Source organism: Erythrolamprus reginae, chromosome 2, assembly GCF_031021105.1.
Source record: "Erythrolamprus reginae isolate rEryReg1 chromosome 2, rEryReg1.hap1, whole genome shotgun sequence".
Lineage (NCBI taxonomy): Eukaryota > Metazoa > Chordata > Lepidosauria > Squamata > Dipsadidae > Erythrolamprus > Erythrolamprus reginae.
Window position 1 is genome coordinate 14,329,116 of NC_091951.1, and position 25,904 is coordinate 14,355,019.

At 39.7% G+C, this 25,904-nt stretch overlaps 1 protein-coding gene across 1 annotated transcript; it reads left to right on the top strand.

Annotated features, from left to right (window-relative positions):
• The first annotated feature begins 7,241 nt into the window (after positions 1 to 7,241).
• LOC139159159 (vomeronasal type-2 receptor 26-like) lies at positions 7,242 to 25,681 on the top strand. The gene is made up of 7 exons (XM_070736511.1): positions 7,242 to 7,550; positions 10,103 to 10,897; positions 13,206 to 13,418; positions 18,703 to 18,829; positions 22,923 to 23,062; positions 24,159 to 24,192; positions 24,771 to 25,681. Exons 1-7 carry the CDS (start codon positions 7,242 to 7,244, stop codon positions 25,679 to 25,681), a joined length of 2,529 nt encoding a protein of 842 aa, XP_070592612.1.
• Positions 25,682 to 25,904: the final 223 nt, after the last annotated feature.

Here is a 25,904-nt window from a genome sequence, read left to right on the forward strand (position 1 = left end):
AGGAGTCTCCCCCCCTCTGGATTCCAGAAATAGCTTTGGCCCTGGAAGCAGGTGTTGCTTTCCAAGACAAGAAGGTCCCCAGACTGCACTGGAGAACCTTTTAGCAGACATGAACAGGAGTCTCCCTCCCTCTGGATACCGGAAATAGCTTTGGCCCCGGAAGCAGGTGTTGCTTTCCAAGACAAGAAGGAACCCAGACCACACTGGAGAACTTTTTTGCAGACAGAAACAGCAGGCTTGGTCATACTCAGCAACCTTTCTTTTTTTTGGCATACTGAGTGGCAGTCTTGCAGCCCCTAAAATAAAAATGAATGAAAGGGAAAAAAAGGTTTTAAAATTTTAAAGTGGATGTGTAGCACAGAGAAAATCACCCCCAAAATACCCACAAACTAATATTGTTGCGCCCTTCCATGCCTTTGGCCACAAAATGAATGAAACGAAGAAATGGTTTTAAAATTTCAAAGTGGAAGTGTAGCATAGAGAAAATCACCCCAAAATTACCCACAAAGTAATATTGATGTGCCCTTCCATGCCTTTGGCCACAAAATAAATGAAAGGAAATAAGTTTTTAAAAATATAAAAGTGGAAGTGTAGCAGAGAGCAACTGCCCCCCTGCCACCCCTGCCTCTCCCTGTCCTTTTCTTCTTCAGCTCTGCCTGGATGCTCACCAAAGTTTTTTTGTCTCTTAAACTTGTATGAAGAGTCTTTGAGGACAATATCTCCTTTTCTGTGTAGCAGAAACAAACTTTGTAGGTCTTTAGAATCTAAGCTATCTCTTCCTCTCAGTATAACTAACACAGACTTCCCCTCCCTAGCTGGAATCTCTTACAATGGGGATGGACAGGAAGGTGCTGCCTTTTATAGAGGCAGGTCAGGTGTCCTTAGGGACCAATCCAAGCCATGCATCCTGCTGGCCAATCAGTGGTCAGCAGGACACATGGCCAATCACAGCCTTTTATTTACCTTGATGTCTGGAGACCGCATGGCTTCAGGTAAGAAGGCTGTCCATTGGTCCGCTGCTTCGCCACATTGCCTGAACCCCGAACCCCGGCACGGATTTTCAAAAAAATTCGGGTTCGGGCTTGGCATCACGAACGGCACGAAATTCGGTACGAATCTGAATTGGTCAAGTTCTGTTCCCCAACATTACTGACAAATTATATTAGAAGCTGTAGTCTTCCTTTATTTTGTGCAACAGGAGAACAAACTAAATACAGTGGTACTTCTAGCTAAGAACGCCTCTACTTAAGAACTTTTCTAGATAAGAACTGGGTGTTCAAGATTTTTTTGCCTCTTCTTAAGAACCATTTTCTACTTAAGAACCCGAGACTGGAAAAAGGATATAAGTTGAGCTAGGTTTAAGGAAAGGGAATTTTCTTTTTTATTCATTGGGATCAACACTTTAGGCTAGGGCATGATGATTCCGCTGGGTATGCAGCGATAAAATTAGACTAGGGCATGAAGATTCAGCTGAGTATGCAGCATTATACATAGAAGTTGACTTCAATGAGTTATTAAGGGGTTGTTGTTTTTTTCTTTGCTCTCTTTTTTTTTAAAAAAAAATAGGGCTGGATGATTTTACTGCATCTATATTGATATGTAACTAGAAAAAGTATTAGTATTCTGTTGAGATTGCATTAATATAAGTAGAAGTGGAGTATGAAGATGTTGTCGAGTTCACAGCAATAAAATGAAAATAGGATATGATGATCTTATGAGATATGGATAAGCAAAAGGATTAGGATGGATGTTTATTCCTCCTTTTAGAGTGGGTTGGAGGATTTTAATGGGTATATTGTATTTTTTAACTGAATTTTAAGATTTTGCGAATTTGGAAAATGCCATATGGAGATAGGTTTAGTGAGAAAAAGAGGAAAATTCTTCTTTACCCTTTCCTCTTTTTCTTTCTTTTCTCATTCTGCACTTCTTTCTTGGTTTTTTTGGCTGTTGTTTCACTTTTCTATTTATCTTTTTTATTTAGTTTAAATTCTTTCTTTTCTTACTCTCTCTTCATTCTTTTAACTTTTATATATTTAATTTTTATTTGTTTTCAATTTTTTATATAAAGGAATTAGTAATTAGATTTGTAATTCGACTAATTTGGCAATGCTAGGTAATATTATTGGGTTTATTCTTCCCCCCTTGACTTCCCTACTGGAAGAATTTTTAAATGTTTTTTCTTAAGGATTCCTTATTAATAGGCATTAAACATTTGTAAAGGTTATTGACTATACATGAAAATTGACATGGAAGAGATTTGGAGAAATTTGAAATATTACTGGCTAATCATCTTGAGGTATTAAAAATTTGGAACGGCTTAAAAGGTGTTTTAGCTAATAGGTTATTTGTATAACATAAGAAAATTGAGCAGCTATTATTATCCAGATGTCAAAAGTGAAAGAGGTAGTATTGGATTTGCATACCATAATTTTTTGAAATTGATTTATTGTAAAGCAATTTGTTGATGTTGGTATTTTTTTTTACTGTACTGTGATTGGAGAGAAAATAAAAAAAATTCTTTGCCAAGAACCATTTTCTACTTAAGAACCCAAGCCCAGAAAAATTTCCCAGGAAATTTGAGAGTGGCACGAAGGCCTGGCCAGTTTCCTGCCATTCCTCCTTTAATCACAGCCATCTCAGGCTTTTCTGGGCTGCCAGAGGAGCCTTTTCGTGGCTCTTAAGGAGGCTTTGGCAGTCCAGAGCAAATGAAGCATTCTCCCTTCTCTTGTCACTTGGAGTGGGAATAAACCACTTTGCTGTGATAACTCCCTCGCGCTGCCTCTCATACACCCAGCGCGAGGTTGCCTCCCAGAATGGCTGGGCACGGAAAGGCAAAAGGGGGCACTTCACCCCAGCCAGATCAACTTGGCTTCAGTCAAACCGAGGAGTCACCATAGTGAAGGAAAAGTGCCGGCTACAAAGCAAGCGAGTGAGAGGAGAGGGAAGCCCTTCAGCATGGGAAGGAAGAGGAAGCAGCAGCAGCCACCTATTGGTCAAAGGAGCAGGAGGTTTCCCTCTCTGGCCTGCCTGGGTTTCTCTGTCTGGTGCAGTGTATGGGAGGCAGCCTCACGCCGGGTGTATGGGAGGCGCATGCTCCTTCTCGCCGCCTCAGAGTCCCTCTTTTTTTTAAGGTTTAAAGTTTTGGATTTTTTTTATTCCCCTCACCTCACCTTCTTCCTTTGGCAGCAACTGTCCTCCTCCTCCTCTTCTTCCTCTTCCTCCTCCTCCCACCCAAATTCCGAGCTTTTGTTTCTTTCCTAATGGGTTTGCTTTTATATTGATTCCTATGGGAAAAGTTTCTTCTACTCACAAAAATTTCTACTTAAGAACCTGGTTATGGAATGAATTAAGTTCTTAAGTAGAGGTTCCACTGTAGCTTGATACAAGTACATCAGATATTGAAGCAGAGAAAGACCCACAATCATGCTCAATAAGGATAGTGCAACGAAATAGCATTTTTACAAATGTACTTCCAAATCAACATATTTCAAAGCAGAAATATCTAAACATCCTTAAGATGATATTTACTCAAACAAGATTTGAGGACTGGGCACAATGGTTAAATATAGAAAATGTAAATTCATTGGTCAAAATTATCAAAATATATTCAATATGGCTCTTTATTTGAACAAAACATTTTAATTGACCTATGAACCTGTGTGTCTGATAACAAAAGTTGTAATATCTTTAGCATTCTTTATTTTAAAACTTATGGTTTCTATCATTGTTATATACAGTAAACAAGCCAAACAGGGGAATTAAGCAAAGAAACTGAACTACAAAGAGACTGAGCTGCTGGCGAGCGAGCATATGAGTGAGTGATTAAGCTGACATTGAGACTGAGACTGGTGAGAGGGGCATTGAGGTCAGTGTGAGGGGCTGTTTTCTAAAATATCGAGGCTAGTGAGGGGAATTGGCACCAACGCTCTAATTCGCCAAGAGACGCGGAAGCAACGGCTAGTGAGAGAAGCCGACGCTAGAGTCAACCTCCCCTCCAAACACACAGGAGACCCTGGAAGCTGTTTGACATTATATAATGCAAGGCCAGTGTGAGAGGCCAACGACAACATCTGATGCTCACCACATGACGCGGAGGCCGGTGAGAGAGGCTGATGCCAGTGCCAACATCTGATGCTGACACCTCGCCACGCAAAGGCTGACAAGAGGGACCATTGCCTACACCTGGTTTTTCTGGACACAGAGGCAGACAAGAGGGATTGATACCACTTTAACCTGGGTTAAAAACTAAAGGAAAAGTTAATATCGAGTTGACAACAGTTTGTAACCAACATGGCTCTGTTAATAAATTGGAACTTGGAAGAAGGCCAAGTTTTGGTCTCCGATTTATTTCTTGGATGCTAATTGGAGCACTGACAAAGGATATGGGGTTTTGTATAAATATGGAAAGTCAACACAGAGTGTGTCAATGAAAAATAAAATAACAAATTTCTATCCCTCTATAACTTCTTCTGTTTATCCAATGGCAGAGCCCACAAGCTGTCACTTTCCTGATTCTTAGTTGGTTCTCATCCAAAAATTGATATTGCTTTGACAGATTGGAAATTAAGCTTTACTTCATGCCTGGAGGCTGTTGGGGTCTGGATGGGCATCAACAGACAGACTCAAACTCAACTCTGATAAGATGGAGTGGCTGTGGGTTTTGCCTCCCAGGGACAATTCCATCTGTCCATCCATCACCGTGGGGGGGAATCACTGACCCCCTCAGAGAGGGTCCACAACTTGGGCATCCTCCTTGATCCACAGCTCACATTAGAGAAACATCTTTCGGCTGTGGCGAGGGGGGTGTTTGCCCAGGTTCACCTGGTGCACCAGTTGCAGCCCTATTTGTATCGGGAGTCACTGCTAACAGTCACTCATGTAGCTTCATCACCTTGAGGCTACTGTAACGCTCTCTACATGGGGCTACCTTTGAAGAGTGTTTGGAAACTTCAGATCGTGCAGAATGCAGCTGCGAGAGCAATCATGGGCTTCCCTAAGTATGCCCATGTTACACCAACACTCAGCAGTCTGCATTGGTTGCCGATCAGTATCCGGTCACAATTCAAAGTGTTGGTTATGACCTATAAAGCCCTTCATGGCATCGGACCAGAATATCTAAGGGACTACGTTCTGCCGCACAAATCCCAGTGACCAGTTAGGTCCCACAGAGTTGGTCTTTTCCGGGGCCCATTGACTAAACAATGTCGTTTTGCTGGACCCAGGGGAAGAGCCTTCTGTTTGGTGGCCCCAACCCTCTGGAACCAGCTCCCATCAGAGATCAGAATTGCCCCCTCCCTCCTCACCTTTTGTAAGCTCCTTAAAACCCACCTCTGTCATCAGGCATGGGGGAATTGAGATATTCCTTTCCCCCCAGGCCTATACAATTTGTGCATGGTATGTTTGTGTGTATGTTTGATTTTTAATAAGGTTTTTTTAGTTATTTTAATATTAGATTTGTCATATGCTGTTTTATTATTGTTGTTAGCCACACCGAGTCTACGGAGAGGGGCGGCATACAAATCAATCAATCAATCAATCAATCAATCAAACAAACAAATAAATCAGCTCCAGTTTGAGACTGATATAAGCCAATCTAATATGCAAGAAAATTAGAAAGAGGCCCTATTCTTAACTTTAGGCAGGGATCAACTCTTGATTGACAGGCACCATTAGAATTAAATGTCATCAATCTAGAGTGGCACCAAACTCCATAGCTCTGGGTAAAGTTCCCCAGCAGTCTCTGGCGACATCGAATGCAGTGAAGGACAGCAAAATCCAATTTCCTGGGTATTGAAGTATCTTCATCCAACATCACTTTGTGAACATGTCCTGACCGTGCCCCAAGGGATATATCTCCAGCTATTCCTTTGAAACGGTGTGCCAGAAGAACTTCAGAACCACCAGATGAGACGTTGCTTCTCACTGTAATTATCACCATCCCGGTTTGAGAATCCCTTCTGCTAACACTCCAGATATTCCCTTGAGGTAAACCTCAGATTGAAGCAATCTTGCATCAGAAGAGGAATCTTGCATCAGAAGATAATTGCCTCTAGTCATACTGAGTATTTTGCATAACATTTATGACAAGCAGGGACAGTACTCTTGAATTTATTTTCTTCCTTTTCCAGGTGAAGTTCAGTTTGTCTCTGTGTGAATCAGGAAAATCACTGCAGATTCCATTTGGTGAAAGTGCTTTCTATTATTCTTAATTTTGTTTAGAAACAGGAAGGGGATAGATTCAGCCCTTGAATAATGTGCCTCCTGCTTTTGTTTTTAATACTGCTGGTATCCCTGCCAATCTATGGGAAGCTTAGAATGAAGTGTCCACTTATTTTGGATCATGAAGGTGGAACAAAACCATGGAGCTATTACAGGCCAGGAGACCATCTTATCAGTGTAGTCACAACCGCAACACAAATACCACATATAACTTTGGTTTTCAACATGACTCCTTATAATCAGACTCACTTGTACGTGTCTCAGTGTGAAGGAATTGCACTCCCTTTATTTGCACTTCTAACACTCTCCTTCTTTCCTTCTTATTTCATGTACTCCTATATTGTAGGATTTCTCTAGTTTCTTGTATTGTTTTGATTTCCATGGCTTCCTTCTTTGTCTTATTTTGTGGATACACTCAAAACCAAAGATGGGGAAGAGAAACATACTTGAAAGAAGTCAAGATTATTTTCCTTGACTAATCAGTCCTGAGATCATCACTTGAAAACTAACTTTAGTTTGAATAAGTGATTGAAGGGTTCTATTTGTAGGTGCCCAGACCATTTCCATATTTAAATAACTACTTTTTGCTATCCTAGAGGAATAGAGTATGGTTTGTTTCTGTGAGCTGGTACGAGTTTTCGGAGAAGGGAGGCATGCAAATCTAATAAATTGAATTAAATTGAATTGAATTGCTTTTCAGGGGCACTAATGGAACATTCTGCTCCTTTTATGCTAGTTTGCCTTTAATGATTGAACTATTTTGAATTCTTATACTTGGAGAAATAGCAATAAGAAATGAAAATTACTACCATTATAAATGATCATATATTTGTGACTATTAAGCCTTCAGCCCATCTTTTTTAACACTTATACAAATTTAATGGTGATGGGTTATTGTCATTGCCCTCTGTCTTAAAATCAGTCATGGATTAAAACTCAGTTTGTGTGTGGAGATAAATAGGATTATATATATATATATATATATATTAATAATTGCTGCTATTCATTATGGTGAGAGTAACATGAACATTTTTTACACTAGTTTATCTGTTGATAATTCAAGAATACTGCAGTTCATTTTTGGAATTGAAGTGGTGAACAAGAATCAGTGGGTCCTGAACAATCTCACACTTGGCTACAATGTGCAGGATAACTATTTGAGCACAATTGGTACTTCAGATGCCTTGATGGACATTCTCTCTACTGGAGAAGCCAATGTTCCCAACTACAGCTGTGGAAGGAAAGACAACATTTTGGCTCTTCTTGATGGAGCTCTCTTGGACATCTCTATCCAGATATCAACATTAATAGGCAGCTATAAAATCCCCCAGGTTTGTCTGTATTCTCTTCTATTTTGTAAAGTTTGTTTATTAAGTGATACATCAAACCATATTTTCTCTATAAAATTCAAGAGCTGTTTTTCAGTCTAGTCATTGTAGATGTCATGCCTAAGGATTGGGATCCATAGGGGGGAGTTAGCAAACATTAATGTAGCCATATTCTCTCATGAAACCATCTCCACTGCTTTGAAGCTTCTATTGCACTTTTTTGTAGGTAAGAAGAGGCTGTGTGACCACATGAAGGGGTATTCTGTACCCAAAGAAGAATCAGAATGGCAATAGAGCCTCGGTGGTGCTGTGGTTAGAGTGCAGTACCGCAAGCTATTTCTCCTGATCCCCAGCTGCCAGCAGTTTGGCAGATCAAATCTCAAGGTTGACTCAGCCTTCCATCCTTCCAAGGTTGGTAAAATGAGGACCCAGATTGCTGGGGGGAATATGCTTAATATCTGTAAAACTACATAGAGAGGGCTGCAAAACACTGTGAAGCAGTATATAAGTCTAAATGCTATTGCAATTGCTAATAAAGATTCCACTTTCTGAACTATTCAAAAATATCTCAAGTTGTGGGTCCCTCAATTGCTAAGCTGATTTAAGATATATAAAAAATATCTGCCATTTCCAGTTGGGTAGAAAATGTCAATAGTACTTCCTCTATATAAAGGTGGAGTAAAGGGGAACAATTCATCTAATAGATCTTGTGGCCAAAATACATGCTAGATTCCTCTTCAGTAGAAATGAGATATTTCGTAAATCCACAGTAACTGAATTTAAACATGCCTGGGATAAATATATATCCATCCTAAGATAAAATACAAAAGAGAAAAAAAGAGAGTGGGTAGATGAAAAACACATCATTTCAGAAGAACAGGCTTCAGAGAGAGGAAATCTGTAATTGAGAATTGCTTTGTCTTGAACTATCTAATTACTAAATAGGTCAATCCATAGAAACAACCATGTGGTGATCTTAGTGCAACATTTGACACAGTAAAAAGAGAAATATGGAAGAAATTGATTACCCTTAAAATAGAATGGAGACTGTTGGCCTTGGTGAAAACCTTTTCTACAAGCACTTGTTTGAGAGATTGATTTGGACTCAATGAAGTTATAGGTAAATGGACTGATACTTTCCAAGGGGTAAGAGAAGGGTGCAAAATTTAACCATTGTCATTCACCATTAATGACTTACCTGCACTAATGAACCAACTTGAAGTACACATCCTAAGACCCTAAGAAAATCATTTTATGAAACATGGAATAAAGTTTATATATGGATTAATAAGAAGAAACAGTAAAAGGTTAAAATAAACAAACAAATAAATGTGTGAAGTGTTTTCGTAGAGATAAGATTTATATGTTATATTAAAATTAGTTAGAATATGACTTTAGAAGTATATCAGAATTAGTTTATGTATGAAGAATTATTATGAGAAGTATTTTAAAACTATATTAGAATTAGTTTATATATGAAGAATTATTATGAAAAGTTAAACAAATCATTTCTTTACATTTATAACAATGAATTGAATTTCAAATATGTATTCTTTTTTCTGTATTCAAATTTACACTTTTGAAATAAGCAGGGAAAATACAACCCCATTTTTTGTGTTAAATGTATGTTTGTCTGATTGTTCATTTTATGAAAATCAATAAAATATATGATAAAAAAAGAAAATCATTGATGTGGAAGCCATGAAAATGTCAAACTCCAAAACATCTGTACTTTGGAGCAGGCATACATTCAATTAAAGAGGCCTTGGTTTGAACAATTGACAAATCATATTAGGAGCTTTGCTTTCCTTTTTCTCTTGTGTAACTGGAGAAGAAGCTAAAAAGGTTTCTGCACAAAGTATTCAGGATATCAAAGCAGAGAAAGATTTAACTATCCTCAATAAAACTGGCACCTTGAAATGGATATACCACTACATACATAACCTTCCAAATCATATATTTGAATGAAGAAATCCCTAAACAACTTAGGCTGGTATTTACTGAAGGAAAATTTGAATAGCTGGACACAATGGAATATTTAACCAAGGCTCTTTCAGTGGAGAGTAGTTTCCAGAGCAAGAAAATGTAAACATACAGTATCATTTGAATGTGAATTATGTAAAAAAAAGAAGAAGAAAAAGACACACACAGAGAGGTCAGTGTCTTGAACTGCATATTAGATGACCTAATGATGATAGTTGCATCAAAATAATATATTTTCTGTCCAATAAGAAATAAAAAATACATTTAATGTGAACCTTGATTGGAACAAATAATTTCAGTTGAGATCTGAATATGAGCGTCTTGTGCAATAAATTTTAGGGTTTGCATTCTTTTTCTTTATTTTCTTCTACTTATTTCTCATATTCTACATTAAGTAAGGTCTTGTTAAGGTCCCATCTTTTATACTGTATATCTTGAAGTGGACTGATAACTAATCAACAATAAAGTATTCTATGATGTACATTGGAATAGAGTTGAATTTGTTTAAAGTCAATATTTTGGATTTAATCTGATGTCAAAGATTCCAGAGCATTTCTCATTGTTTTTTCCAGATCAATTGTGCATTTGGTTCAGAAGCTCTGAAAGAAAAAAGTCAATTCCCCTTTCATCATCAGCTTTTACCCAAAAAGGGATTCTTCTACAAAAGAACTGTCCAAGTGCTCCTCTATTTCAAATGGACCTTGATTGGTCTCTTTGCTTCAGACACAGAGGAAGGAGAGATTTTCATGAGGACTTTAACTCCTACATTTGTCAGGAATGGAATTTGTGTTGTTATATCACACCAATTCTCAACAACTGGACATAGAGCAGCTTTCAGGGATGCTCTCTCCAAATGGAGACAAGTCAATGTCTTTGTTCATTTCATAGAATTTGTTTCCCTTTTGGACAGAATTCTTCCTTTCCATTTAACACTTATGCATTTGCCAGGATCCATTGAAGGGAAAATCTGGATCATGGCAACTTATGTGAATTGCCCAATTGAAAGTGATAGCATTCTCAAATTCGTTCATAGTATATGGAATTTTCATTTTCTATTTAGAAAAAAGCGAAGAGATTATGGCTTTAAACCAGGATTCTTTCTGGAACCCAAATATGAAGAAAAGACATTTCACTGTCATCTTTCAAAGCAATTCTTTTCTGTTAAAAGACGAAGAAGATGTACCCAGAAAGCAGCACTGGAGACCGAAAAGAAAAGCAACAGTATCTGGATGCAAAATGACTCCTATCTTTACAGTTTCATTTTGACTCTGGCCCATGCCTTGAATGCTGCATATTTATCCATATCCCATAGGAGAAGAAAGGAACGTAAAAATATATTCAGGGAACCAAGGCTACAACCATGGCAGGTATGGCGTCCATCAAATTAAATTCTTTGGGAACAAGAATCCCAAGGTGAAGCTAGAGAACTATCTGAAAACGTCTTGTGCTAGAAAACGCTGACAGATTTGGCCAATATAATTGCTCAGCACATAATCTTCCAAAGAGCCAGCACCGTAACAGAGGCATTTAAATATTAAATCCTGCTACAATTTAAAAAGAATTTATGCATTTAAAAATACTTTATACAGTAATACCTCATCTTATGAACCTAATTGGTTCCCAGGGGAGGATCGTAAGGCGAAAAGTTCATAAGACGAAACATGGTTTCCCATAGGAAACAATGTAAAATGAATTAATGCGTGCAATGAAAAAAAAAACGAAAAAAAAAACGCTGCCGCCCGGCTGTTTCAATTGAAACAGCCAGGCGCTTCTCAGCATTCTCCCAATGCTGAACCCGGAACTTCAGCAAAAGTTCGGGTTTGGGTGGCCGCCGAGAACCCCACTGCCTGGCTGTTATCTTTTGAAACAGCCGGGGGGCTTCTCAGCGGCCTCCCGAACGCCGAACCTGGAAGTTCGGGTTTGGCGTTCGGGTTCAGGAGAACACTGAGAAGTCCTCAGGATGTTTCAAAAGGTGACAGCCAGGCGGCGGGGCTTCTTGGCGGCCACCAGAACCCGAACTTTTGCCGAACTTCTGGGTTCGGCGTTTGGGAGGCCATCAAGAAGCCCCGCTGCCCGGCTGTCACCTTTGAAACAGCCGGGGGGCTTCTCGGTGGCCTCCCGAATGCCGAACCCGGAAGTTCGGGTTTGGCGTTCGGGTTCAGGAGGACGCTGGGAAGCCCCCTGGCTGTTTCAAAAAGTGACACCCGGGCGGTGGGGCTTCTCAGCGTCCTCCCGAACCTGAACTTTTGCCGAACTTCCGGGTTCGGTGTTTGGGAGGTCGCCGAGAAGCCCCGCTGCCTGGCTGTCACCTTTTGAAACAGCCAGGGGGCTTCTCAGTGGCCTCACGAACGCCGAACCCAGAAGTTCGGGTTTGGCGTTCGGGTTCAGGAGGACGCTGAGAAGTCCCCTGGATGTTTCAAAAGGTGACAGACAGGCGGCGAGGCTTCTTGGCGGCCACCCGAACCCGAACTTTTGCTGAACCTCCGGGTTCAGCATTTGGGAGGCCATCGAGAAGCCCCGCCGCCCGGCTGTCACCTTTTGAAACAGCCGGGGGGCTTCTCGGCGGCCTCCTGAATGCCAAACCCGGAAGTTTGGGATTGGCGTTCGGGTTCAGGAGGACGCTGGGAAGCCCCCCAGCTGTTTCAAAAAGTGACCGCCGGGCGGCGGGGCTTCTCAACAGCCTCCCGAACCCGAATCTTTGCCAAACTTCCGGGTTCAGCATTTGGGAGGCCGCCAAGAAGCCCCGCCACCTGGCTGTCATCTTTTGAAACAGCAAGGGGCCTTCTTGGTGGCCTCCCGTACGCCAAACCCAGAAATTTGGGTTTGGCGTTCGGGTTCAGGAGGACGCTGGGAAGCCCCCTGGCTGTTTCAAAAAGCAACAGCCGTGCGGCAGGGGTGGGTTCATAAGATGGAAAATGTTCGTAAGAAGAGGCAAAAAATTTCCGAACCCTGGGTTCATATCTCGGGTTGTTCGTATGGCAAGGGGTTCGTATCATGAGGTACTGCTGTATATAAGTTTGTATTTACCAACATAGACTTTTACCTTTACAAAATTGAAGGAAAACCTGAGAGCATCTAGCTCAATGTTTCTTCTCTGTGGGAATCCCAATTAAAGCTTCTCTAACTGATAGCTGTTCAGTCTTGACATTAAGATAATCAGTGAAAGGAAGACTGAACTTCTCTGATTTATTGGCTCACTTCTAAAACTCCTTATTCCATTAGGATATTTTTCTTTGTATTCTGCCATATAATCCCATTGTGTATCCCACAGTCTTAAAAAAAGAAAAATCTTAACCATTATTATTATTATTATTATTATTATTATTATTATTATTATTATTATTAATTAGATTTGTATGCTGCCCCTCTCCGTAGGACATCAGTTATTAGAAGAGTGTCAGGGTTCCAAGAAACACCCCCAATGGGAAAAAACCTCCAAGGCTTGAGTTTCCTTAAAGTTACATTTTATTAGAGATGTTATATTAGCATCAATGTTCTTTCTAAGTGAGCTGTGCATTGTAGCATACTCAAAACCTAATCCTGGCGCAGGCTTTTGAAAGGCCACATTTCTCCTTGCAAGACAGCTGATCTGCCCCTCCCAAGCTGTCCAGTGTGTGGATGGTTGCAAGAAACCAAATTCTCTGTTTTTAAGGTTCTTGAATGTTTCTATTCTAGTTCCATCCCTTTCTGGCTAAGAAGGATTTTTGGAATTTTTCCCGAGACACGCTGTACTTGAAACCAAATGGATATGTAGAAGGAGATCTGGTAATTAGGAGCTGCAGAGCTTCTGCTAAGGATAATTCTGCACTAGAAAAACTGAACAATTTTGATCTACAGAGAGTTATTAACAACACAGATGATCTTTCACAGCTAACATTGCTCAGGAAGGTGGGTGAAATAATCACATTTTCCCGCTCTTTCTTCCACAACTTGTAGATTCAGCTTGTTCTGTTTGGAGAAAATGTAATCTCATAGGTAATACAAATCTCATAGGTAATACAAATCTAATAATAAAATAAAATAAAATAAAATAAAATAAAATAAAATAAAATAAAATAAAATAAAATAAAATAAAATAAAATAAAATAAAATAAAATAAAATAAAATAAAATAAAATAAAATAAAATAAAATAAAATAAAATAAAATAAAATAAAATAAAATAAAATAAAATAAAATAAAATAAAATAAAATAAAATAAAATAAAATAAAATAAAATAAAATAAAATAAAATAAAATAAAATAAAATAAAATAAAATAAAATAAAATAAAATAAAATAAAATAAAATAAAATAAAATAAAATAAAATAAAATAAAATAAAATAAAATAAAATAAAAAAGTAAAGTAAAGTAAAGTAAAGTAAAGTAAAGTAAAGTAAAGTAAAGTAAAGTAAAGTAAAGTAAAGTAAAGTAAAGTAAAGTAAAGTAAAGTAAAGTAAAGTAAAGTAAAGTAAAGTAAAGTAAAGTAAAGTAAAGTAAAGTAAAGTAAAGTAAAGTAAAGTAAAGTAAAGTAAAGTAAAATAAAATAAAATAAAATAAAATAAAATAAAATAAAATAAAATAAAATAAAATAAAATAAAATAAAATAAAATAAAATAAAATAAAATAAAATAAAATAAAATAAAATAAAATAAAATAAAAAAAAAATAAAATAAAATAAAATAAAATAACATAAAATAAAATAACATAAAATAAAATAAAATAACATAACATAACATAAAATAAAATAAAATAACATAACATAAAATAAAATAACATAACATAAAATAAAATAAAATAAAATAAAATAACATAAAATAAAATAACATAAAATAAAATAAAATAAAATAAAATAAAATAAAATAAAATAAAATAAAATAAAATAAAATAAAATAAAATAAAATATAAAAATAAAAATATAATATAAAATAAAATAAAATAAAATAAAATAAAATAAAAAATAAAATAAAATAAAATAAAATAAAATAAAATAAAATAAAATAAAGTAAAGTAAAGTAAAGTAAAGTAAAGTAAAGTAAAGTAAAATAAAGTAAAATAAAATAAAATAAAATAAAATAAAATAAAATAAAATAAAATAAAATAAAATAAAATAAAATAAAATAAAATAAAATAAAATATAAAAATAAAAATATAAAATAAAATAAAATAAAATAAAATAAAATAAAAAATAAAATAAAATAAAATAAAATAAAATAAAATAAAATAAAGTAAAGTAAAGTAAAGTAAAGTAAAGTAAAGTAAAGTAAAGTAAAGTAAAATAAAGTAAAATAAAGTAAAATAAAATAAAATAAAATAAAATAAAATAAATAAAATAAAATAAAATAAAATAAAACACTGAAGCACTTGACTTTGATTCAAAGTCCTTCTTGATATAAGAATTAATGAGGGACAATTAGAAAATATTTTATTCATTTATTCATTTATTTTGTCCAATACACAATAATACGCAATGAAGGTAATAGAGGACACCTTCGAGGAAATAAAATTAGAGAAAGAATAGAAGATCGAGCATAGGATAAAATAATCAATGAGAGAATAGAAGAAACATATAGGGATAGAAGAGAAGATATATGGGATATAGGAGAGACAATATGGGTCTGTCTTTCCATGTCAATTCATGTCACTGATTGTTATTCTTCAACAGAAAGGACATTTTCTGTATACTAGGTTCTAAATATTGTGTTTCAAACAAAAGGTTCATACTTGTGGGAGGACATGTTCTGGCAATGGGTCCAGATGGCATCCACCCCAGAGTTCTTAATGAACTCAGATCTGTCCTTGCTACCCCCCTGACTGATTTGTTTAACCAATCCCTGTTAACAGGAGAAGTTCCTGAGGATTGGAGAATGGCCAGTGTTGTGCCTATCCACAAGAAGGGCAGTAGAGAAGAACCTGGTAACTACAGGCCAGTTAGCTTGACATCAGTTGTAGTTAAAATGATGGAGACTCTACTCAAAAAGAGGATAAATCAGCACCTAAAAAACAATAACTTATTGGACCCAAATCAGCATGGCTTTACTGAAGGCAAATCATGTCAGACTAATCTCATTGATTTCTTTGACTATGTCACAAAGGTGTTGGATGAAGGTGGTGCCGTGGATATTGCCTACCTGGACTTCAGCAAAGCCTTTGATACAGTGCCACATAAAGAGCTGATAGATAAATTAGTGAAGATTGGACTTAATCCCTGGATAGTTCAATGGATTTGCAGCTGGCTGAAGCGTAGACATCAGAGAGTTATTGTTAACGGCGAGTATTCTGAGCAGGGTCAGGTTACAAGCGGTGTGCCACAAGGGTCTGTTCTGGGTCCTATTATTTTTAATATGTTTGTGAGTGACATAGGGGAAGGTTTGGTAGGGAAGGTTTGCCTATTTGCCGATGACTCTAAAGTGTGCAATAGGGTTGATATTCCTGGAGGCGTCTGTAATATGGTAAATGATTTAGCTTTACTAGATAAATGGTCAAAGCAATGGAAACTGCAGTTTAATGTTTCCAAATGTAAAATAATGCACTTGGGGAAAAGGAATCCTCAATCTGAGTATTGTATTGGCAGTTCTGTTTTAGCAAATACTTCAGAAGAAAAGGATTTAGGGGTAGTGATTTCTGACAGTCTCAAAATGGGTGAGCAGTGCAGTCAGGCGGTAGGGAAAGCAAGTAGGATGCTTGGCTGCATAGCTAGAGGTATAACAAGCAGGAAGAGGGAGATTGTGATCCCGCTTTATAGAGCGCTGGTGAGACCCCATTTGGAATACTGTGTTCAGTTCTGGAGACCTCACCTACAAAAAGATATTGACAAAATTGAACGGGTCCAAAGACGGGCTACAAGAATGGTGGAAGGTCTTAAGCATAAAACGTATCAGGAAAGACTTAATGAACTCAATCTGTATAGTCTGGAGGACAGAAGGAAAAGGGGGGACATGATCGAAACTTTTAAATATATTAAAGGGTTAAATAAGGTTCAGGAGGGAAGTGTTTTTTATAGGAAAGTGAACACAAGAACAAGGGGACACAATCTGAAGTTAGTTGGGGGAAAGATCAAAAGCAACATGAGAAAATATTATTTTACTGAAAGAGTAGTAGATCCTTGGAACAAACTTTCAGCAGACGTGGTAGATAAATCCACAGTAACTGAATTTAAGCATGCCTGGGATAAACATATATCCATCCTAAGATAAAATACAGAAAATAGTATAAGGGCAGACTAGATGGACCATGAGGTCTTTTTCTGCCGTCAGACTTCTATGTTTCTATGTTTCTATGATTTCAACTCCTTGTCATTTTCTTACATTTCCAGAAACTAGTCAGATTTAGTTTCATTTGATCAAGATGGCAACCACTTAAACAGAAGAAAATATATAGAAAAAAATATAATCCTTTTATGGCCAATATACCCTCTAATTTTTTTTCGCTGTGGGCGGAAAAGTATAGTGTCTGAGCGACAGTCCCTTTGGGACAGGGCAGCATAGAATGAATGAATGAATGAATGAATGAATGAATGAATGAATGAATGAATAAATAAATAAATAAATAAATAAATAAATGAGAAAAAAATCCCTTCTTTTTTATTAAAAGAAATTAATAATTAAAAAAAAACCAAAATCCATCACTATTAAAACTAAATCAACCAGCAAAACCAAAAACATAACTATTAATAAAAACAGGTGAGGGCTGGGTTTTTTTCTCTGTTATTATTTAAGTGCTTTTACAATATGCTTTAAATCAAGAGTCACTTTCTGTTTCTCTCTCTTTCCTGTCATTCTCTGCCTCAATCATTTTCTCATTTCTCTTTTATCCCTTTTTTCTATCATTTCTCTCTATCTCTTCCTTCCACTTTTCTCTCTCTCTCTCTTGCTTTCTCTGTCTCTCTCTCTCACTCTCTTCCTTCCTCTCTCATCTCTCTCTTTCTTTCTTTCTTTCTCTCTCTCTCTTTCTCTCTCCCCCTCTTGCTCTCTCTCTTTTTCTCACTTTCTCTCTCTTGTTTTCTTTCTCTCTCTTGCTTTCTCTCTCTCTCACTCTTTCTCTCTTGTTTTCTTTCTCACACTCGTTCTCTCTCTTGTTCTCTCACTCTTGCTATCTCTTTCTCCCCCCCCTTTCTCTCTCTCTGTCTTTCTCACTTTCTCTCTATCTTGCTGTCTGTTGCTCTCACTCACTCTCATTCTCTCTCCGTTCTTCTCAGCGGAGGCTGGCAAAGGTGATATTCAATGTCGGGGGCGCGCGGGCAGTTGCACACGCTCCCTATCTCCATACCAGCCCACTCAGAACATTCAAAATAAGAAAAGCCTTCGCAGGCGAAAATTTTTCTTATTTTGAATGTTCCAAGTGGACTGGTATGGAGATAGGGAGCGTGCGCAACTGCCCGTGCACCCCCGACATTGAATATCACCTTCGCCAGCCTCCACTGAGAGAACGCCTGCCCGCCTCTTCTGCAATCCCCTTGCTGAGAGCCCAGGACGAAAGTGCTCTCGGCAAAGGGACTGGGAGACGGGCAGGGCATGCGTTCCGGGTGCGGGAGGAGCTGCGCCCAAAGGCAGGAGGCGGAGGAGGAGCAGAGGCAGTGGATCGGGCGGGAGGGGGGCAGCATTGAAAGGCCGTGGGGGGCGGAGGCACCATGGGGAGGCGGGGGCGGCCGCGGCTCCCTTCCATTCTGCTGCTGGCGCCTCCCCTCCTCTGCCCCCCCACGGGCTGGCAGGGGGATGGGGAGCGCACAGTCGTGAAAAAGCATGCGCGGGGGGTATTTGGGGGCACGGGCACACACGCGCAGCTTTCGGGAAACAGTGTTTATGGCTCTAATTTTTTTATGTAAATGTGTATAACATAGACATTAGGCAGTATGCTCCCTTCTATGTTTGGGTATAGCAGGGTGATTTGACAGAAGGAGAAGGAGAACCTGTGGTCTAGACATTAAAGCTACTGACTCCCAAGGTTCAAACCACAGTAAGGGTATGGTGAACTGATGAGAGTAATATAGCTTGAAATAGATTTATACTAGTCTCCCTTCCTTTTAATTCTCAGTAAAAATATGATACACGCGCACGCACACAAACACACACAAACACACATGCACATTTATATTAAATACATGGGCAATTTGGTTAATGTTCATGTTGGCCTCCATTTTCTAAAGATGATTAATTTTGATGTGCTTTCTTTGTCATTTCTTGTTTTTCTGCTTAGTCTCTGCCTAAGTCCAAATGTGTAGAAAATTGTCACCCAGGATTTGTCAAGCAGGCTCGAGAAGGAGAACCAGTTTGCTGCTACAACTGCATTCCTTGTCCAGAAGGGACCATATCCACTGAAGAAGGTGGTTAAGAAACAAAAAAGAAAAAGGAAGACGAGGTGGGGGTGTCAGGCCACATGTCACTGGATTTGTCCAAAACATCTTCATGAAAATGCAAGTTAAAAGACAAAATGAAGTTCATCAGATTTCTAGTTTACTTTGAAATTGCACAATTTCATACTGCAATGAAAGAACAGCAAAACCACCTTCAAGAAGGGACTGGGAAGAAATGGAGGGGGGGGGGTTGAGCAGATTTGGCAGACTTTACTAGTGCCAGATAAAATATCTATTCTGCTTTTTGGTTTGAATGTATCATTCCATGTTGATCTATCTGGGAACATTTGAGTTCTTTGAAACTTGAGGAATTGTCTTACATCAATTCCAGGAAGAATGGTTTTTACGTGGGCCTTCCCTTGAGGCTTACTGAGAAGGTATCCCCAAGTGACAATGAGATGGTGTGGACAGTTACGGGTGTGCCTCATTACACCCTTTTTATTTATTTGAGTAGACATCCCAGATTGTTTGCAGGATCAACTTTCTCTACCAGTGAATTTTCAAAAGATAGCATCCTATGAACTGGATCTAAAATATTAACTATTTATTATTTCCAATGTAGGTTCCTATGAGGGTTGAGCAAATCACAAAGGAAATTCTTCATGTCCTGGGACTTCCTTCTTTCACTGACTTAACTATATTGTACATATCTTTTTAAAATGAGATTCTTCTTAATTTTGTTTTGGGAATTGTTAAATTATGGATTTATATATTAATTAATTAATTAATTTTATTTGTCAATCAAGTATAAGATAGTAATTTATATAAACATAACATAGAAAGTAATGATTAAAAAGACAATAGGACAGTAGGACAGGGATGGTAGGCACTACTGTTTGCTTGATGAAACCTTGGAAGCAGCGCAGGAGTTAATGGCTTCAATGCCTACCATAGACCTGACCCATGTAATTCAGGGTCCAACTCATAGAGGGGGACATACATGCAACTTGACCTTTCTCTCGGAGCAGTGGGGAAATGATCTGGATTTAAGGGGTGTAGTCACCACACCCTTGTCATGGTCAGATAATTCCCTGTTGAGGTTGGACTTTGACCGACCAATACCCCACTGCAGGAAGGTTAAACTAATTAGGAAGTTCCACCCCAGGTGCCTAATGGACCAGGATGGGTTTTAGAGGGAGCTTGGGGAAATTCCCAAATCATTTGTCCATAGTCCGTCTGAGTTTCTGGCGATGGCATGGAATAAGGCTGGATTGGGGGCTCTGGACTGGATTGCACCTTTGTGGCCCTCCGACTTAGTAGACCCGGAAGATCTCTTGGGTTTACTGAGGAACTCTGGGGGATGAAATGCCAGAAGAGACAGCTAGAGTAAGCATGGAGGGACAGAAATTTTGAGTCTGACCAAATACGGGGAAGAGCCTACATTACAGCTTACCTCGTGGTGATAGAGGTGGCAAAGTCAGACCATTTTCTACTGTGGCTCAATTTCCTAGCTCCAATCCTCCCCCGCAGTGAGGTGGAACCGATTAGGAGGTTCCGCCCCATATGCCTGATGGACCCTGAGGGCTTTCAGAGGGTGCTTGGGGTTTTATTTATTTATTTATTTATTTTATTATTTGGATTTGTATGCCGCCCCTCTCCGAAGACTCGGCTTTACCAGATTCACTCGTCCACAGCTCGGCAGAGTCTCTTGCTGAGGCCTGGAACAAGGCTGCAGCGGAGGCTCTCAACCGAATTGCGCCTTTGCGACCTCTCTGTGGCACTAGACCCCATATAGCTCCATGGTTCAATGAGGAGCTCTGGTAGTTGAAATGCAAGAAGAGACGTCTAGAGAGGCGATGGAGGAAGAGTAAGTCTGAATCCGACCGAACACTTGTAAGTGGCGCTCAAGGCGGCAAGATAAACGTACCATGCCACCTTGATTGCATCAGCGGAATCCCGCCTGGCCACTCTGTTTAGGGTGACCCGCTCCTTTCTAAATCAGGGGGGAGTTGGGGAGCCCTTACAGGGTAGTGCTGAGGAATTTAACTCGTTTTTCGCTGATAAAGTCGCTCGGATCCGGGCTGATCTCAACTCCAATTGTATAGCAGTATCGGCTGACAATGAGTCAGTCGAGGTGACTGGGGCTAAATGTCTTTGTCCATCAGTCTGGGAGGAGTTTGACTTGGTGACACCTGATGAAGTGGACAAGGCCATTGGAGCTGTGAGTTCCGCCACCTGTCTACTGGATCTGTGTCCCTCTTGGTTGGTTTCGGCCAGCTGAGAGGTGACACGGAGCTGGGCCCAGGAGATTGTCAATGCCTCCTTGGGGACGGGGTCCTTTATGGCCCTTTATAAGGAGGCACTTGTGCGCCCCCTCCTCAAGAAGCCTTCCCTGGACCCAGCCGTGTTTAATAACTACTGTCCAGTCTCCAACCTTCCCTTTATGGGGAAAAAATAAAATTTAATATGGGGAAGGTTGTTGAGAAGGTTGTGGTGCTCCAACTCCAGCGGTCCTTGGAAGAAGCCAATTATCTAGGTCCTCAGCAGTCTGGATTCAGGCCCGGCTACAGCATGGAAAGTGCTTTGGTCGTGTTGATGGATGATCTCTGGCAGGCCCGGGACAGGGGCTTGTCCTCTGTCCTGGTGCTTCTTGACCTCTCAGTGGCTTTCGATACCATCGACCATGGTATCCTTCTGCGCCGGCTGGAGGGGTTGGGAGTGGGAGGCACTGTTCTTCAGTTGTTCTCCTCCTACCTCTCCAGTCAGTCACAGTCGCTGTTAGTGGGGGGTCAGAAGTCGACCTCTAGGTCTCTCCCTTGTGGGGTGCCTCAGGGGTTGGTCCTCTCCCCCATGCTATTTAATATCTACATGAAACCGCTGGGTGAGATCATCCAAGGGCATGGGGTGAGGTATCATCAATACGCCGATGATACCCAGCTATACATCTCCACCCCATGGCCAGTCAACAAAGCAGTGGAAATGATGTGCCGGTGCCTGAAAGCTGTTGGGGCCGGGATGGGTGTCAACAAACTCAAACTCAACCCAGACAAGATGGAGTGGCTGTGGGTCTTGCCTCCCAAGGACAATTCCATCTGTCTGTCCATTACCCTGGGGGGGGGGGCGAACTATTGACCCCCTCAGAGAGGGTCCGCAACTTGGGCATTCTCCTCGATCCACAGCTGACTTTGGAACATCATCTTTCGGTTGTGGCGAGGAGGGCATTTGCCCAGGTTCACCTGGTGCACCAGTTGCGGCCCTGTTTGGACAGGGAGTCATTGCTCACAGTCACTCATGCCCTCATCATCTCGAGGTTTGATTACTGCAATGCTCTCTACATGGGGCTACCTTTGAAAAGTGTTTGGAAACTTCAAATCATGCAGAACGCGGCCGCGAGAGCCATCATGGGGCTTCCTAGGTTCGCCCACGTTTCTGCAAAACTCCACGGCCTGCACTGGCTGCCGGTCGGTTTCTAGTCACAATTTAAAATGTTGGTAATGACCTTTAAAGCCCTACATGGCAATGGGCCAGAATACATCCGGAACCGCCTTCTACCGCATGAATCCCAGCAGCCAATAAGGTCCCATAGAGTTGGCCTTCTCCGGGTCCCGTTGACCAAACAATGTCGTTTGGCGGGTCCCATGGGAAGAGCCTTCTCTGTGGTGGCCCCAGACCTCTGGAATTAACTCCCCCCGAGATTAGAACGCCCCCCACCATCCTTGTCTTTCGCAAATTACTCAAGACCCACCTTTGTCGCCAGGCATGGGGGAGTTAAGGTATTCCTTCCCCTAGGCCTTTACAAGTTATGCATGGTATGTTTGTGTGTATGTTTGGGTTTTTTTATAATAAGGGTTTTTAGTTGTTTTATTAAATTGGATTGTTACATGTTGTTTTTTATCATTGTTGTTAGCCGCCCCAAGTCTGCGGAGAGGGGCGGCATACAAATCCAATAAATAAAATAAATAAAAATAAAATAAATAAAGTCAGTGTACATTACCACCCTTATTGCAGCTGCAGATTCTCAGCCAGCCACCCTGTTTATGGTAACTCGCTCTCTCCTGAGCGAGGGAAACAGCAATGGAACCCTTGCAAGGGAAGGCTGAGGAATTTGTTCACTTTCTTGCAGATAAAGTCACTAAGATTCAGAATGACCTGGACTCCAATTGGGCAATTCAGACCAAGCTGACAGGGTCAGGTCTTAGTTCCATCATTTGGGAAGAGTTTGAGCTGGTAACCCCTGAGGAAGTGGACAAGGCCATGGGAGCTGTGAGTTCCTCCAGGTGCTTACTGGATCCATGCCCTTCCTGGCTGTTTTCAGCCAGTCAGGAGATAAAACGGAGCTGGATGTAGGCATTGATTAATGCTTCCTTGAGGGAGGGGTCATTCCGGCAGCCTTTGAAGGAGGTGGTTGTGCGACCCCTCCTTAAGAAACCATCCCTGGATCCAGCCGATTTGAAAAACTATAGGCCACTCTCCAACCTTCCCATTTTGGGTAAGGTTGTTGAGAAGGTGGTGGCACACTAGCCCTGATGGTCCTTGGATGAAGCTGATTATTTTGTTGCAGGAGTTGGAGTGAAGGACTCTTCTTGTGAAATATTTCTGGACATTCTCAATTGTATTAATGTCTGATATGCAATGCAGGTTCCATACAGGTGATCTGTATTCAAGAATTGGTCTGACAAATGTTTTGTAAGCTCTGGTTAGCAGTTTATTGTTAGCAGAGAAGAAGCTAGGTAAGATTATTTTGACAACTCTTAATGCTCTTTTGGCAATGTTATTACCGTGGGCTTTAGGACTTAGGTCATTGGATATGACTACTCCAAGGTTTTTGACAGTGAGGGTCATGTACAAGTTCATTACCTCCAAGCACATATTTAGTATTCTGATTCTTTTTACCAATGTGGAGGACAGAGCATTTACTGGTTGAGATTTGAAGTTCCCAGTTTTTAGATGATTTTTCTATGTGGTGAAGCTCCTTTTCAAGAATGTTGGTACTAAAACACTGCCTTGAGGGACACCACTGATGATGGGAGCAAGTTTAGACATGACACTTCCTATATTAACTACTTGTCTGTTTGACAGGAAACTGTTATCCAATCATGTAATGTTCTGAAGATGCCATAGCATATAAGTTTCAGAAGAAGTTTATTGTAATCTACTGAATCATTGGTTCAAAAGTCTATGTAGATTACATCTATTGTTTTACCCTGATCAAGCTGAGTGGTCCATATGTTTTTGCAGTATAGGAGGTGCAGATTACAGGATAGATTGGTTTATGATTGATTCCATGACTTTGCAAGTGACACAACTCAGAGAGATTGGTCTATAATTTTCAATGTTACTTGGAACTCCTTTTTTGAAGATGGGGATGACTGTTGCTAGTGACCATAGCTTAGGTAAGGAACTAGTTCTGAAAGATTCATAATAAATTATGCTTAGAGTTTCAGCCAGAGTTGAGCAGAGCTTCTTAAAGCACATAGTTCATCAGGTCCAATAGAAAGGGTTGGTTTTAAGTTATGAAATGTATTTCTAACATTTTCTTCTGTAAAATCAATTTGTGTTAGATCGTTGAAGTAGGATATGGTATGACAGGAGAAGGTTGCAGATGAGCCATTGCTGTTAATGAGGACTGAGCTGAAGAATGTGTCAAAGAGGTTAGATTTAGCTGTTTCATCTTTATAGTCTTTATCATTTGGTCCAAATGCATTGTAGTGGTCCGCAGTAGTGGTACAGCTGGAGAATAATGTGCCAATTAAGAGATGAGAGGTCAGCTTCAATTATGTCACAGTTGGCCTTTTCAAAGTTGTTCTTGGTAGACCCATCATTATAGTGGATTGTGTAAGGACGTATGTTGAGACAAAAGTCAATTGTCCAACGACCGCTGTTAGAAAAGGGTTTGGATAATGTTTCTTTTATAGCACTTTCTTCTAAGACCTTATTTTTTAAAAAGTATCTTTTGTTTCTTTTTTGTCAGATATGGAAAAATGCATCAAGTGTACTGATGAAAAATATCCAAATGAGGATCGAGTCCGATGTATTCCCAAAGTCATATCCTTCCTATCTTATGAAGAATATCTGAGTATTATCTTGGCCTCTGTTACCTTGCTCCTGTTCTCAATCACAAGCCTTGTTTTAGTCATATTCATTAAACACCGATCAACTCCCATTGTCAAAGCTAACAACCGGGACCTCTCCTACATCCTCCTGGTTTCCCTCCTACTTTGCTTCTTATCTCCATTTCTCTTCATTAGTCAACCAAGAAAAGCCACCTGCCTTCTCCGACAAACGGTTTTCAGCATTATCTTCTCAGTTGCCATTTCTTCTCTCTTAGCAAAGACAATCACAGTGGTGCTGGCTTTCCTGGCCACAAAACCAGGAAATAGTATGAAGCAATGGTTGGGGAAGAGTTTGGCAATCTCCATAATTTTTTCTTGTTCTGCTATCCAAATTATCATCTGCTCCACTTGGCTAGGAGTTTCTCCTCCATTTCCTGACTCTGATCTCCACTCCCAGCCTGGGGAGAATATCCTTCAGTGCAATGAAGGGTCCATTTTCATGTTCTACATCACCCTCAGCTTCCTGGGCTTCCTGGCTGCCATCTGCTTCATGGTGGCTTTCCTGACCAGGAATCTCCCTGGGGGCTTTAATGAAGCCAAGCTGATTACCTTCAGCATGCTGGTCTTCTGCAGTGTCTGGGTCACATTTGTGCCCACCTACCTGAGTACCAAAGGAAAATACACGGTGGCTGTTCAGGTCTTCTCCATCTTGTCCTCCAATGCTGGTCTGCTGGGTTGCATCTTCATCCCCAAGTGCTACATTATCATTCTGAGGCCAGATCTGAATACAAAGGAACAGCTTACGACCAAAAGAAATGCAGAAATGTGAGGCAGAGGAATTTCCCTTTAAATGTTCATTGTATTCAAAAGATCTAGAGGGAAAAAATAATCACCATCAACAACAACAACAATAAACAGGATAAACCTGTACTTGAGTGGGCCAGAGATTTTACTTAAAATTATTAAAAGGTGGATGCAAAATAGTGTTGTGAGAAAAGAAGTTCTTGAAATAGAGCGAATGTGTTCACAAATTAGAGAGATAGAAGGAATGC